Below are 15,226 nucleotides of genomic sequence, written 5' to 3'. Positions count from 1 at the left end.
CTCAAGTGCCCCTGACATCACTTTCTCAACCTCACTCTTACCCAGTAGCTCAGGGCCCCTGACACTTCTTCTGGGTGAGGGGACTCTTATTTGCATTGTAAAATTTGGAGCACCAGGCCAAAGATGATCTAAGACAAATGAATACTCACTCTCTCATTAATACTGTGTATTTCTCCCACCCCTTTGTGTGGGGAGAGTTTAGAAAGTCAAATTTAGCACTCCAGCTGCTGCTCTGAACATAGGCTGTGCTCCTGCCACCCCTGGAAGGGAGGCATGCTACAGTTCCAACTCACTAAATGCTCCATTCATGGAGCCCCTCTGTACACCAGACAAAGCTCCATATCCTTGGGGCCCAGGGACTATGAAGAACAGGGCACAGTCCTTGCCTTCAAAGAGCTATACTCCAGGAAAGGAAATTGTGGATTGATAACTATGATGACAGGATTAAAATTTTTTTAAAAAATCAAATTAAATAAGCCGTTGGGCACTGAGTAGGAAAAGAATATGTCTTGGGTCAGAGAGGGGGGTGGTGGTTGATGAAACCTGAGGAAGGTTTTATGGAGGAGGTGATGTTAGCTGGGCCTTACAGTTTGAATGGAATTTCAGTAGGCAGAGTTGGAGAGGGTGGTGGGGGGAGAAATAGAAGGAACATCCTGGACAGAAAAGCATTTGTAAGTTGTCAGGAATGGGAAATTGTCCCATTCAGCTACAAAATAGATAGACGAAGTGGAGGAAATAGGAGGTAAAAACAGAAAAGTAAGTCGAGACTTCAGTGCCCAGCAAATTCTTCAGGCAATTGGAAGTCATTGAGAGATTTTGAACTTGGGAGTGATACAGTCAGGGCTTTAAGAAGTTTCTCTGTAGTCAAGTGTAAAATAAGTTTTGGAGGCAGAGACCAGTGAGTTGTTTTCATCTTCCAGGTGTAAGATCTTTGGTTCCTGAACTAGAACAAGGGGAGTGTTCACAGAAAGGAGGGAATGAATTGACACACGAAGTGACTTTCAGACCCCTACAGAATTTGTGTGTGTGTACATATTAGTCCTTAAAGATATTCATGGCCTGTTTCCTGTGATTCTCTTCCCCAAGCCAGTGTCAACTAGGAAGTAATTACACATCACAATTAGCACCCTTTTTCTGACAGCAGCAACAGCCAAGTGTCACCTTTTGGGAACTTCCCGAGACCTTCCTAAGGATTTGTCCTCATCTGATAAATAGGTTGAGGTTTGGAGGAGTAACCACTTGAAATGCTTCCTGGCCTGCCCTCTACGATTGGTGGGTAACTATGGGTGGCACTTGCCCACCAAGCCCTTTCTTGTAGGGGTGACCAAGCTGAGTAGCTGAAGTGTCCCATGGTCATGCCTCCCGTCGATTGGGCTGTCAGTAAAAAGGACAATACGCTGAGCCCTGTACAGATGCCATGGGTGGGTCCATACTCCCAGTAAGCACCATGCCCTGCACTGTGGAAATCAGAAGATAAGAAGGGTGTTCCTAAGAAGCCTGTGGTCTGGTTATGGATACGATTTAATAGACCTGAAGCAGAAAACAATTAAATCCTAAACCTCATTGTAGTGATTAGAAAAGATACAGAAGTTGGAGAACTGTCTCTTGCTTTCCCATCTTCTACCCACCCACACACACACCCCACACCCACATACAAATGCAGTCTACCTTTTAAATAATTTTTGCTGTATCTCTTTCTCCACATTTGTATGATTAAGCATGTTTCTGTGAATTAGAAAGTTTAGATTCCTTTCTCAGCCATCCCCCCTTCTCACACCCTCCCCCTTTTAGTCTGACTCAAAGCCATAAAATACTCCTGCCTGCCTGCCTTTCCTTCTGTTTGTATGAATTAAGTCGACAGGATAAATATTCACATTCCCAACTACAGGCTGCAACAATGTTTGCCTGTTCTGCCCAGTGAGTCGAGAGAGAAAAAGGGGGCCTGACATCACCCTATACTGTACATTCCCGGCATAGATCATTTATTCAAGTCCCTGAAAAAATACAGATGTTTTACCAGCCGAAATAAAATCCTGTGTAAACACTGAGCTTGGAAAAATGTGGCTCTGACTTAGCCGTGGGGGTTGGGGCAATGCAGAGAGAAGGCAAGGCAAAATGGCAGATACAGAAATTTTATACTTGGCTGAATGTGATAGGGGCAAAAGTGTTCTCCCAAAGTCTGCATGCTGGAAAAGAAGAATAGGATTTGTGGTTAAGAAAATATAGTTGCAAAAGTGGATACAGGTGCTGATCTTCCAAGTCTGGGATAGTGAATGATTACGATACATTCAGCTCATTTATATCTGACCTCTGAAATGAACATCTCTTTTCTCTTTGGAGTTGTCCTTTTTCACAGCCTGCCTAACCTGGTCCTGTTATTGCTGGATCCTGCTGTTTCTGGAGCTCAGCTGCTGTTGATTTTATAAGGGGGAAAATTGCCTGGAAGCCATGCTTGGTGAAGAGGAAAACCCATCTCGGCGTTGCATTCCCAAACAGCCATATATCATCTTGATCTTGTCTAACACAAGTCACTATTTTAGTCTAGCAGCATAAACCAGACATACTTTACTGGTGCAGTGCAAGTTTTTTCAGAGATCTGCCTCATGACTCTTTTTAGGCCTGTGGCACTTATTCAAAGAGTATTACATTCGCTCCTGTGGAGTCACTTTTAAGATTCAAAGCTGCCCAAATGGACCCAGTGCTTCATACAGATGCTTGGGGGCTCCCCCGAGTCTCTCTGTGTTTAGAGTAGGCATGGGGGTCGGCAAGGAGTAACTGCTTCCAGGTTCTCCAGATTCCTCTTTGGTTCTCCCGGAGTTTCTCGGGGCTTGCATCTCAAGGGCAAGGACACTAGCCTGCTGCCAGCTGCTTCCTGGCCTCCCGTCCTGAGGGCATCTTCTGGCCAGTCCCACTGCCTGCGATAGTCCTGGGTGGTGCTGCTGGTTTGCCCTTGGTTGTTTGCGTGTGCTTTCTGTCTTTCTGACTGGGTTACACCCATCTCAAGTCGGCAAAGCTTCCTCCTGCTTCTTTTGCCAAAGACACCTCTTCCTCCACTCTAGTCTTTTTTTTCTAAGGGCCTGCAGAAGCTAGAGGCAACCCACTGGCCTTTGTCCCAGGGTGGTCATTAATAGAGCTCCTTTTCACTCTCAAAGGAATTCGTGCTTTCCAAGATAAATTACCCTGACTAGAGCAATCATCAAGTGGATATTCCTAACCCAACTCATGAGATCCCTTTTCCTCATTCCCAGACCTGCCACGGGATATTATTCCCTTGTGAGCCCCGTTGTGGAGGATGGCTCTCCATCACCGGCTGCCTGAGTTAAGAGGCTCTTTTCTGACCTGCAACTCCATGTCTAACACCAAGTTGCCAAGTACTGCTTCTTCAGCTTCCAAAATGTCTCTCAAATGTATCCTTTCCTCTCCTTTCCACTCCTTTTACCATCCGGACCAGGGCTCTCACAAAATCAGAGTCCTATCAGCACCAGGCAGATAAGTGAATGAAGGGAGACGAGGATAAACACACGGCCCTCCGAGTCCAATCCTTGGTTTTGAAACTTTTGAAAGAAGTCTGAGCTCAGTAAATATTTTATTTTCCTCTTGTTTCTCCAAAAGTTAAAAGAAAGAAAGAAAGAAAGAAAGAAAGAAAGAAAGAAAGAAAAAGGCACATAAGCAGTGATAAATGACACTGACACTCCACCTTAGGCCCACGAATAATAGGCAGTCGTGGGTGTGACAGTGAACTGGACCCCCGCAGGTGACTATTGACCCCCAGGTCTTCTGATTTTTCAAAAGAAGTTGGAAATCAGAATGATTCTGATGTGAAATCTCCCAGTTCGTAAATGACGGGCTAAAACTACCGTGTAGGTCAAAGAAAACACCTGCAGCTGCTTTGAGCCCACCCACCATCCTTGGCTCTCAGTATCTGGTTTTGACCCTCACCACCTCTAGCCTAGACTAATAGTAATCTTGGTCATCCTGCCCCTTCCAGTTCCAGCCTCCACACTGCCCTGGTCTTTCCTTTCCAAATGACACATCTAATTATTTGAGCACTGTTTCTAAAGCGGCCTTTGCCACCTACAGAACAGAGGACGCGTCCCTTGCTGGTGCATTTAAGATCCTCCTCATTCTGACCTGACTCCTCTTTCCAGCTGTGTCTTCTATCACCCCACACACTGCTGACTGTGCCCTCGCCACACACAATTACTTGCTGTTCCCTGAGCAGTCCTGATGCTTTCCTTCCATTCATAGATTTTTTAAAGAACAATTATAGGGGCGCCTGGGTGGCTCAGTCGGTTAAGCGTCCGACTTCAGCTCAGGTCACGATCTCGCGGTCTGTGAGTTCGAGCCCCGCGTCGGGCTCTGGGCTGATGGCTCAGAGCCTGGAGCCTGCTTCCGATTCTGTGTCTCCGTCTCTCTCTGCCCCTCCCCTGTTCATGCTCTGTCTCTCTCTGTCTCAAAAATAAATAAACGTTAAAAAAGAAAGAAAAGAAAGAACGAACAATTATAGATTTCCAGAAAAACTGATCAGGTAGTACAGAGAGTTCCCATATCTTCCTTTCCTCTCCAGTTTTCTCCTGTTATTAATATTTAACGTTGGAGTGGTATGTGTGTTACCATTAGTGACACATTATTTTTAACTGAAGTCCATAATTCACGTTAAAGTTTATTCTTTTTGTTGGCGATACTGATATTTTAATACCCTTTCAGATTTTTTTTTATAATTGAGTTTCCTCTGCTTGCACGGTCTTCCCCAGATTCTGGCAAGATTTGCTTTAAGGCCAAATAGGAATATCACTTGTTTTGCAAAGCCTTCTCTGACTATTTTTGGAATGGGGGCTGGAAGGGAGGGAGCAAACAGGAAAAGGGAGAGAACTAACATTTTTATCATGTGCCTAATGTGTCAAGTAGTAGTATATATTCCTTTGAGTCTTTCTGCAGATACTATTATACAGTGTTTCACTGAGGAAGCAGAGGTTAGGTAAGTTGTCCAAAGCCCCACGGCTAGTAACGGTGGACACCCATGTCCACCTGGCTCCAGAGCCTGTACTCCTCCCACAGGGCTGCATTTCCCCGCCCTGATCTGGCCTCCCTGCTCTCCCTACTGCAGTGAGGGGTGCAGTGTTGTTCAGCTCTGTCTTCTCCTCACACGTGTTTGCAGCAACTCACCAAACCCAAGGGCATGTGTCCCAAAGGAAGAGTCCGTATGGGAAGAGGCACCACATACCGGCGTCAGTTCAGCAGACGTTTGTTCAGTTCCTGCTCTGCACCGGACTTGGTGGAGGGTGAGGCCAAGCATAAGAGGAAGGTGATGGCGATGCTGTGTGCAGGTCATAAAATTGCGACCAGGCAGTCAGGGAAGCTATGAACTTTCCGTTTATCTGTGACTAGGATGTAAGCTGCGGGGAGCAGGCATTCATTTGTTCTGTGCAGAGGCTCCTAGGACAGTGCCTAGTAGTAATTGTTGTTTAAATATTTGTGACAAGTTTGGGCCACCTGAAGTGACACTACACTTCTTAGACTGCTCATGTGCATTCAGTGGGTCACACAGCTTTGCTTTCTCTTTGGGTTCAGTGCAGTCCTATATCATAGGCTGTTTGCAAATTGTCCCAGGCCTGGGCCAGACTGTACTCCTGGCCTGGAAGTTCTCCTGAACCAGAACTTTCAGAGAAGGAGGAAGGAGGAGGAATCGCTTTGCCCCCACTGTCTTTTCAGATCCTGGGAGCTGCCTGGTGCTCCTGGACCTGACCTTGGACCGTAGTTCCAGAGGCCCAGCCTCACCTCTGGACTTCACCCCAAACGATGGCCTCATTTTGCTTGAAGAAATTAAAACAAACCCTCTAAATGTCACATGAAGGTAGCCGTGTGTTCAAATATAGTCATTAATTTTCTTAAAGAAAAAAAAAATGATCTCAAATACAGTAACTTGTTTCAGACATTTGTTTACAAAACTTTTCTCCCCTCTCCCCGTCTTCTGCTCTCCCTCTCCTTCCCTGCCCGGTTTTCCCTTGACTTCTGTGACCCTGTCTTTCACTTCTCTGGCCCTGTCTCTCCTACATGCTTCTTTCCACCGCGGTTCTTTTAAGTGTACCTCCCTCTGCAGTTGTCCCATGTAAATAGATCGCTCTCCGTTCCTGGTGAATAACCAGGATCACAATTGTTGTCTGGGTTGTGCCCAAGGTGACAGAATTGATGGACCTGGAGGCTGATTTTCATAAACCAGAGCTATGAAGCGTTTCAAAAACAGCCTTGTTTTTGCCAAGTAAGGTGAGCAAATATAGGACTAAGTTTAAACATCCATCAGGAGTTATTTTTGAGGTGATTGCTTCTAAATGAGAGGCATTCGAAAATCTCACAGCTTTCTTTACAAGTAAATTCCACAGTCATGTATTTTGCTGGTGTCTGCTGATTAATTACGATCCTGTGACACCATGAAAAACCCTGGTGGTTGGTTGTGTGCAGCTGTGGAGAAAAGTAAAGCAAGGCCCAGTGAGTTTGCCAACTCCTTCAGGATAGTGCGGATTCAGGCAGAGGGAGGTGTTTTTTTTTCTGGCAGTCACCACAGAAGAACAGAAGCCCCAGCCAGACCCATTTCTCCAGACTTCTCGACGGGCGGTTTGTGTCCCTGCGGGGGTGTGGTGAAGTAGTGATACTTGATCTGTTGCCTCTGAATAACAGATCCATTATTAGAGGAAGCATTTTCAAGTCTCCACATCGGGATTGTGTGCCTTCTCCTATACGATTACTTGTGTTTAGACGACAAAAAGAAAAAAAAAATAGTAGTTACATATAGTAAAGTAATCACAGTGTATTTTGATTCTTTAACCAAAGGTGCTCTGCATGTGTTTGTTGTTGGTAATTGCAGACGTCTGACCCAGGAAAACTGCCAGCTCACTCCCATTTAGGGGTCTGATGATTCTGGATCTCTTTTATCTTGGCCTCTTCCTTTTTCTCATTATTCCCTTCCATATTTAACTTTCACTTAATGCTCCTCGTTGGCAGGAGAGAAAAAGTTAAATCTTGTTGCTTAGGAAGTCATCTGTAGCTCTGGTGAAGGACACAATAGGAAAAGAAAACAGACTAATTATTAAAATAGACTTTCAAAGTTCTCAGTGTGTTTATCCATACTTGTGTTGCTCCGCCCACCTCCCCCCCCCCTTTGATTTCGGTAATGGGGCTGAAGGGTTTCTGTGACATGCGTCGTTCTCCTTGGCACTGGCTGAGGTCAGAGGATCTCTCTCTCTGCTGCAGGTGCAGGTTTGTGCTCCTCGCAGTGTCGTTGATGTCATCACTGAGCATGAATCCACAACATGCTTACGTAAGCTGCGTGCACATGCACACAGTCATGGGTCTGCTGGATCTGTGGCCTTCATTCTAAATAGAAGCCACCTAGAGATACAACAGGACTTGTCTTTCTCTGCTCAATTCTAATATGTAATGTCACGTAGAGTGAGAATAGAATGTGTCTGCCTTGGTGCCTCCATTCTGGACATCTCCGTGGAGAACTGCTAAAAATAAAATCTAAACAGTTTACAAACATCACTACCCTGTGCTTGCAAAGGCAGGCATCATTGTGGCCTGCTTCTTTGGCCAAGACTGTTCTGATAAACCCAGCACATGAGCCAGTTTGGACTGTGAGACCGTTGATTTTTCCCTCTTCAGCAAGACTTTGATTTTGAAAAGGTACATTTTTTTCATATGAGACCACTAACATAGAGGAAGCCTTTCTTTGCTAAAATCAATGTATAGGTTTTCTGTAGCTAGTAAGCTCTTCGATCAAATAGCTGGTCCCTGAATAGTCCCCTTTGCTTGGAATTGTGCAGGGAACCCAGGGCATAGGCCGGGATCGAGGACATAGGGTTCTTACCAGTTGCTGTGTCTTCCCACACCAACGTGGTTTTCTGCAAAGAAACCAGGGCTGTGTTCTGCAGGTGTCTGTTTTCTTTGAGGGGAATATTTTGAGGAAACCTAACAGGGAGGAACTGAGCATTTAGGAAAAATATATTTTCACAGCAGGATATTGCTTTTTCTCTTTTTTGGTTTAGGTTTTCCATTTGTTACAAGCCTCCTCAGACTCCAAATACAGACTGAATACATACTTTCAGCAGGAGCTGGCTGACGTTGCTGTTTGTACCAGAGCCAAACTCTGGCTGGCCGAGAGGTATGTTAAAACCCCACATGAGCGAGGAGTTATCAGGGGTTAGGAATACATTGGAGAATTGCTGTTTCTAGTTGTGGGAGTTTTAAAAGTCGTTGGCATGAGTTTTATAAACTTATTGGAGTATTTATCTTTTTAGAACTTTGGGTTGTGGTAAAGAAAGAAAAATATTTTCCTGACAATTTTTCTGAAACTGCTCTATGGCTGGGGGGCATGTAATATGGCTTTTTATCTGTCCACCAAACAATCTGTCAGCTTGTTTCTATTAATACCTGCCATGTGCCCAAGCCTGTGTCAGATGTTATGGCAATGAAAGGCAATAACTGACTAAATCATGTGGTACAAACTCTTAGGCGCCATGGCAATTCATAGATTAAAGATTGGGGTAAGACTTGAATAGGTACGGGGAGACCATTAGGGTGTGAATAAGAAAAAGACGTGGAAGTTGCCCCTTGTAAGGTAGGTAGTAGAATAGCTTGAATTTTGAATAATCAAGGCAAAGGAGTGTGGATACATTTATTTTTTCACTCTGGCCATTGTCAATTTATTGTGGAACTTAGAACATTTACTATGTGAAAGATGGAACAAAAAGAATTTCTCATTTAATACGCAGGGAGTCCTCTCTATAACATTGTGTTCAAATCTGTGTCTGTAAGACTCTGATGTTGGTAGGAGAGTGTTACTGCAAGGACCGCCCCCCCAACTGTGTCCTCTGTAAGCTCCAACACACTGGGTCCAGCAGAGGCCCACATGCTACCACATTCCATGCTGGAGTGTCTTGCATTTGGTTAGGAATCAGTGCATTGGTTGTCTAACATAGAAACCTTTTTTGTTTTTCAAAAACGAACTTTTGTTCCCTTTTGTTGGCTCCCTACCTTTTGGAGGCAGGAAACGGGTATAGTATGACGCCCAAAAGTCAGTGTAATCCAACAAAGTCTATTGAACACAGGCTGTAGCCTGTGGCCTTTGTGTTAGGAGATGGAAGGGACGCAGATATAGAAGAACTAGCTCTGACTTCAAGGAACTCACATCCAGGAGGTAAGGTAATAATTTGCATCCATATGACAAGGGTAATAAGAAATGTATGTAATAAGCACAGGAGTAGCCCAGAGGAGGGACGGGGAAGGGCCTTCAACAGATGAGTAGAATTTTACCAAGTGGCCGGGGCAGGGAGGGCATTCTGGGCTCGAGTAATATCAGAGTCAAGAACATGACTGCGTGAAATGGCAAGGCGACGATGGAGAACTATAAAGGTAGCTCTTCTGGAACCTAGTAGAAGGTACATGAGACCGCGGAAATACGTGGAGGCCACTCGGCGAAAGCTCCTAAAGGAAACCTTTAGGCAAAAGGGAGCCCCTGAAGAATTTCTCAGTGTGTAGATGTGTGAGTCTCCATGTCTGTCTAAATACCTATAGCTTTGGATGGGGATATTGATGGGGAAATTCTCTCATGTCTGAAATGCCAGTAAAGTGATGGTTACCTCTTATTTTTAGACCAGTTTTTGTTTTCTCTCTTTTATGTAGAGAGAGCGAGTTGATTGACCATAAACTGCCTCTGAGCCTAGTATCGTTTGCTTTTCATGTGGCTTTTAGGTAACTCCCCTAAGCTGCCTTTTTTGGGAGAATAGGGAATTATAATCACATTTGTGCTCTCATCTGTTTATCAGTTAGCAGGCCAGGTCCTCCTAGCTGTTGTTTCTGGGGATCCGGAAGTCAGGGCTCTCCAGGAACCATCCTATGGAAATCTCTGTTTCCATCCAGGAACGCCCCAAGAGAGAACCTGAATCTCCTATTCTTCAAGTGCTATAAAAGAGTTTCTGCCCCCTTAGCCTGCTACCCTTTCATGGCTGTCATAAAAAATCATCATCTGCTGGCTTCCTGAGCCCATTCCTTCTTGTTGGGTGGGAAGAAGCAGATGGTGTAACAGGCCAGCATTTGAATGGACCTTCGTGCTGTGCAGTCAGTGCCTAAAGATGGGTGACCAAGCTGCCTTCAGCCTCCTCTTCAGCTGGAGAGAACACTGTGGCCTCTTTAACTTTCCCTCTGGTCCCTATTGCAGTTTTCTATTTAGGTTTTTCAGCATCATCACTCCCCCCCCCCCCCCCCCCCCCCACACATGCACTTTCTCTGATTTTTCTCCATGACATTCCAGCCCTAAAAAACAAAAGCATGAATCACCGCAGTTCACTGCGTTTCCACCTTCCTTGCTGAGAGTCTAGGAAAGCCGCTTTTATGTTTCCAGTACAGTCAACTCTTTATTATCCAAGTGTGAACTTTATACTTTGTGGGTGGTCTGTAGGTGGTTCCTAACACCAGGCTTCCTCTTGCTCCCAACACACTTTTACCGTATTAATCAGGATGTGTTCAGAGCCTGAAATAAAATTTGGGAGGAAAGCACACTGCCAGAGCACAATTCATTCCAGAGCTGTGTATCAGTTTTTCTGTATTATCCACCCCATTGACATGATAACCTTGAGGTCCCCAAATAGAAAAGTGTAGAATTGAATGTTAGTGATGAAGCTTCAGCCTGCCCTGTGAGACACACCTGCCTTGTCCCTGAGGTCCTTTGAGAGTGTTGCTGTGGGAAGCTGTGTGTCTAATACCTCCATGCTCACGTGAGCCCATTCTGGGTCCTAATGGGCCATTCTTGAAGCCAACCCCTGTGTTCACGTTATCACCTGCCTTTCCCCTGAAAGACGTGGCAATGTGGAGTATTCCCAGTTCTAATGGGATGGTAACCTTCAGTTCTAATGCTGAAGAGACTCTTTATGTCTCTAGCAATTTACATATGAAAGAAGAATAAATGTTCCTTTGTGCCTACTCAGGATTTTCTGTATCTTTTGAGTATAAGCTATGAAACATTAATGTTATTGAAAAAAAGAAAGTTTAAATTTTTTATTCTACAATTTATTTGATTATTGACTTGAGTTCATTCAGTCCAATAAGTACATAAACATTAGTGAGGGTGTCATTTATTTGTCCTTTTATTCCCGAAGAAGGTTTTTTTTAAAAAAAAAAAATTCTTTGAAGCCATTGGATAACCAACCAATTCGGTTTTTAAAATTTTGACCCTGAAACTGAGAGCACATAAAATAAAGACTTTTGTCATATATTTATGTTTTGACTTTGCAAGATTAATTGGGATTTATATGAGGTGGTTAAGCAATAGCCATGGAGTTGTTGGGGAATTTTTGGTGATGAACGGCCAGCTGGCAACATGGCCTGAGGAGAGGCCTGGGCTTCTGCTCTTACAGGCCGCTTTTCATTCCAAGATGTCAAAGCCTTTATGGAAATCAGCTCATTAATCCTTCAAGTTCCTTCCTTCCCCTTTTTCCTCCATCCCTCCCTCCTCAGTCCAGGTCAGTGTCTCTCTCATGGCGAGAAGGCAGTTTACCGGCTACTGAAGGAAAATGAAGCCGACCCAGGCCAGAAGTGGGGTGTGCATTGGGGTCCATGGCAGGCCTGGAGAGGCTGGCTGCAGGTGCTCTGCGAGGGCTATCAGCAGTCTCCTGCCGCCACTGCCCCTCCCCAAACCCCCCCTCCCCGTGTGGCCCCGTCTGCCACCCTTGCAAATGACAGATTCTAGCCCTGCTGCCCCAACTGGATTGTAGGCCCCACCTAAATAGGAAGGACTTTTCGAAAGCCCTGTCAAATAGGACTAAGAGGTGAAAAGACTTACTCTTTTGATTAAGAATTGGAATTATTATTTGGGGCTTAAAATTTTTCGGAAATCAATTTGGTTATAAAAGGAAGAAGTGTGTGTGTGTGTGTGTGTGTGTGTGTGCGCGCGTGTGCGTGTGTGTGTGTGCGTGTGTGTGTGTGTGTTTAGATAAATGTGGTGAACTGAATGAACCATCAGACTAAATAAGTACAATGGATGATGGGATGACCAGGAAGAAAAATGTGCCCCACTAAATTTTTTTCACCTTTTTTTTTTCTTGGTTGTCAGTGTAGTGTATGCTTATCCTAGAAAAGTAGGCAAGTGCGAAATTTGAAAGCGAAGAGAATTTAAGTCTGCTTTTACCAACATTTGGGTGGAAACCACCATTTCTAGTTCACAGTTTTATGTATGTACTTACTTCATCTTTTCTCCTGTGCCTTTCTTTTTTTTTTAACAGAGTTGAGTTGTGCTGTAGCTATAAGTTAGAGCTTACTTTTTTCACTTAACAGTTTCATGAAAGTATTGGCTATTATTATTAAAAACTCTTGATGATGGCCAAGAAGGAAAATAGTAGGATGTTTCCTCAAAAAATTAAAAATAGCATTACCATATGATCTAGCAGTTCCACCCAAATGAATTGAAAACAGGGTCTTGAAGAGATATTTGTACATTCATGTTCACCGCTGCATTATTCACAATAGCCAAAAGGTGGAAGTAATGTAAGTGTCGGTTGATGGATGAATGGGTAAACAATGTGATATATATGGACAACATGATATTATTCAGCCTTAAAAAGGAAGGAAATCCTGACAAGTGCTACAACATGGATGAACCTTGGGGATATAATGCCAAGTGAAATAAGCCTGTCACAAAAAGACAAAAGTGGTTCTGATTCCACTTACATGAAATACCTAGAGTAGTTACATTCATGGAGACAGAGTAGAGTGGTGGTTGCCAGGGGCGGGGAAGGGGGAATGAGGAAGCAGCATTTAAAGGGTATAGAGTTGTAGTTTTACAAGATGGAAAGATTTCTGGAGTTTGTGACTCTTGGTATTGGCATTTATTAAGTACCCAGATTGGCTGATGGTGAGTTTTTACTTTAGGCAGTAGTTCTTAATGCTGATGGCTGCATATTAGAATCATCTGGAGAGGTTTTAAAACCTGATGCCAGGTTCCCCCTCCAAAATTTCTGATTTTTTTTTGGTTGAGGGTGTGGCCCAAGAACTGGTAGTTTTAAAACTCTCCAGGAGATAGTAAAATTCAGTCAGATTGAGAGCTACTGATGTGTTCTTGTGCCCTATTGTGTCTCACATCTCCTTGAGAAAGAAGATGAAGGATGAACATCGAGCAAAGTAGCAGTTATGTTAGAGGGCACTTGTGTTTTCTTCTAAGGCCACAGATCATTTAGGAAAGTTGGAACGACCATTCCTGTAGCCTGCTACCCAGAAGATACAGTCAATTACCTCTTTAGTGCCACAGATGTGCCAGTGTGAGGGGCCACACCGTTGTGCACTTTCATATACGAGTGAATTTCTGGGATAGATTACTTGAAAGATGCCTCAGCAAAGATATATTAAGTTATGTCAGTTGCCATCAGAAGTGCCATTTAAACCTGATGCTCTGGTGTGGTCTACTGTCCTAGAAGCTTATGGCTCATTTTTGGTTTTTGAGGTAAGGCTTGAATAGAATAGGCTATATACCTGTATCACTTTCTTCAACAAATATTTATTGAGCCCTGCTGTATGCCAGACTGTATTAAATACTGCAACTATCTATTCAAACCAAACTTCACTGTAGAGTAGTCAACAGAACAGAGTCTTATTCAATAGAATCCTAGACCTAAAAACTCTCAACTGGAAAGAATCATGAAGTTCATTGCAGTCCACTCCCATCCCCATGCATATGGGAGAGTATATAGCTCAGAGAGGTTAGGAGATCTGTTTGTTTTCTCACAGCTGACCAGGGCAGGGGTGAGATTCTATCTGATAACAATTAACATTAGGTCCCTCTTCCTTGTGAGGCTCTTTATACTGGACCCCATTCTCTATAGCTGTTCGGTTTCTTTATGTCAGGCTTTAAATGGTGTCACCTTACATATTGTCTAGAACAGTGTTTCTCAGACCTTAATGTACACGTGAATCACCTGGGGATCTCCTTAAAAATGAAGACTCTCATTCAGTAGGTCTGGGATGGTGCCTGAGATCTTGCATTTCTGACAAGCTCTCTTGCAATTATGATGCTGTTAGTTCTGGAACACAGTACATATTTTGAGGGCCAAGGGTCACTGTGGTCATCCAATCCATGCCTCTTTGAAATACTCCCACCTTCACACCCTCATTCTTAAGAGCTGGAGCTTAGGGACACAGGAGAAGGCTAAGACTACTGAAGGTGTCAGCCCAGAATTCTTTCCCCGTCCACCTGGGATGACCTTCCCGGAGGGGCTGCATGGCTCCAGCACTTCCTATGAGGAATGCACACTCCCTTGTCTGGGCAGCCATCCCAGTGGCCTCAGTGCCTAGGGTAGGACCAGTGCTTGTTGGCATGCAGGGAGCATTATCATTATGAAAATAACAGTCTGATAATCTGGTGAGAAAAACAGCCTCTCAGGAAGACAAGAAGAGGTCCCAAGGTTACTAGGAAAACAACCTTGGGCAATACAGTTTTGAGTAAAACAGTCCTGATGGGGAGAAGAGATGGTGGAGGGCACTAATGTTTGCTGAAGACCACTCTTCGTGCTAGACTTAATGATTTGCTACGGCAAGTTAGTTCTTTTTTGCAAAAAGTATTGGCTATATGATCCCTCCACCTCCCCATACGGCTTCCCCATCAGTGCTCCTGACACCCCCTGTTCACTCCTGCGTGTGCTCCTCATGTGCTCCTCCATGTCCCCAGTGCTCACTGCCAGCCACTTCCACATCTCCTTCCCTGTCCACCCCCTTGTCCACTCTCATCTGTTCTCCCCATTTTCTTTCTTGGTTATTGGGCCCAACTAAGCAGAGTGGTGAGCTCCTTGATGGCCTTGGATTTAAATGTGCAAGGAAAATCTGCTCACAGAAGATGAAGCTAGGATGGTTTTTTTGTGAGGCAATCCCACTTCTGCCCCAGGGGGTGTCTGTGGCCAGCTGCAGAAGTTCTGGTTTGGGATTCTGTTTTGCTTGACAGCTGAAGATGGCCTTTACTTTCTAGCCACCAAATTTATTCACACAAGAGAGTATACTTCCTAGGCAGGAATACAGGGGTTTAGGTCCGATTTGGTTTTCCCACTGTTCCTTAGCCCTTCTCAAATCCCTCGTGCCTCCTGGACCCCCCCCCCCCCACCCCCCAAGGAAGAGGTCCTTCGTTTGCAACTGCTTGAAATAGAGAGGCCTCAGCCCTATGCCACAGCTGCAGGTTGCTGCTTCGCTCCCATGC

At 44.5% G+C, this 15,226-nt stretch overlaps 1 protein-coding gene across 2 annotated transcripts in view; it reads left to right on the top strand.

Annotated features, from left to right (window-relative positions):
* THADA (THADA armadillo repeat containing) overlaps window positions 1-15,226 on the top strand; it is a 333,497-nt gene that overhangs the window by 226,403 nt on the left and 91,868 nt on the right. For both annotated transcript variants that reach the window (XM_049650200.1, XM_049650201.1), the window contains one exon: window positions 8,043-8,158. In XM_049650200.1, the coding sequence (XP_049506157.1) occupies window positions 8,043-8,158 (116 nt within the window). The remainder of the gene's footprint in view (window positions 1-8,042; window positions 8,159-15,226) is intronic.

Source organism: Panthera uncia (assembly GCF_023721935.1).
Source record: "Panthera uncia isolate 11264 chromosome A3 unlocalized genomic scaffold, Puncia_PCG_1.0 HiC_scaffold_11, whole genome shotgun sequence".
Lineage (NCBI taxonomy): Eukaryota > Metazoa > Chordata > Mammalia > Carnivora > Felidae > Panthera > Panthera uncia.
The sequence above is the reverse complement of the archived record's forward strand: the minus strand, read 5'-3'. Positions and strand labels throughout refer to the sequence as shown.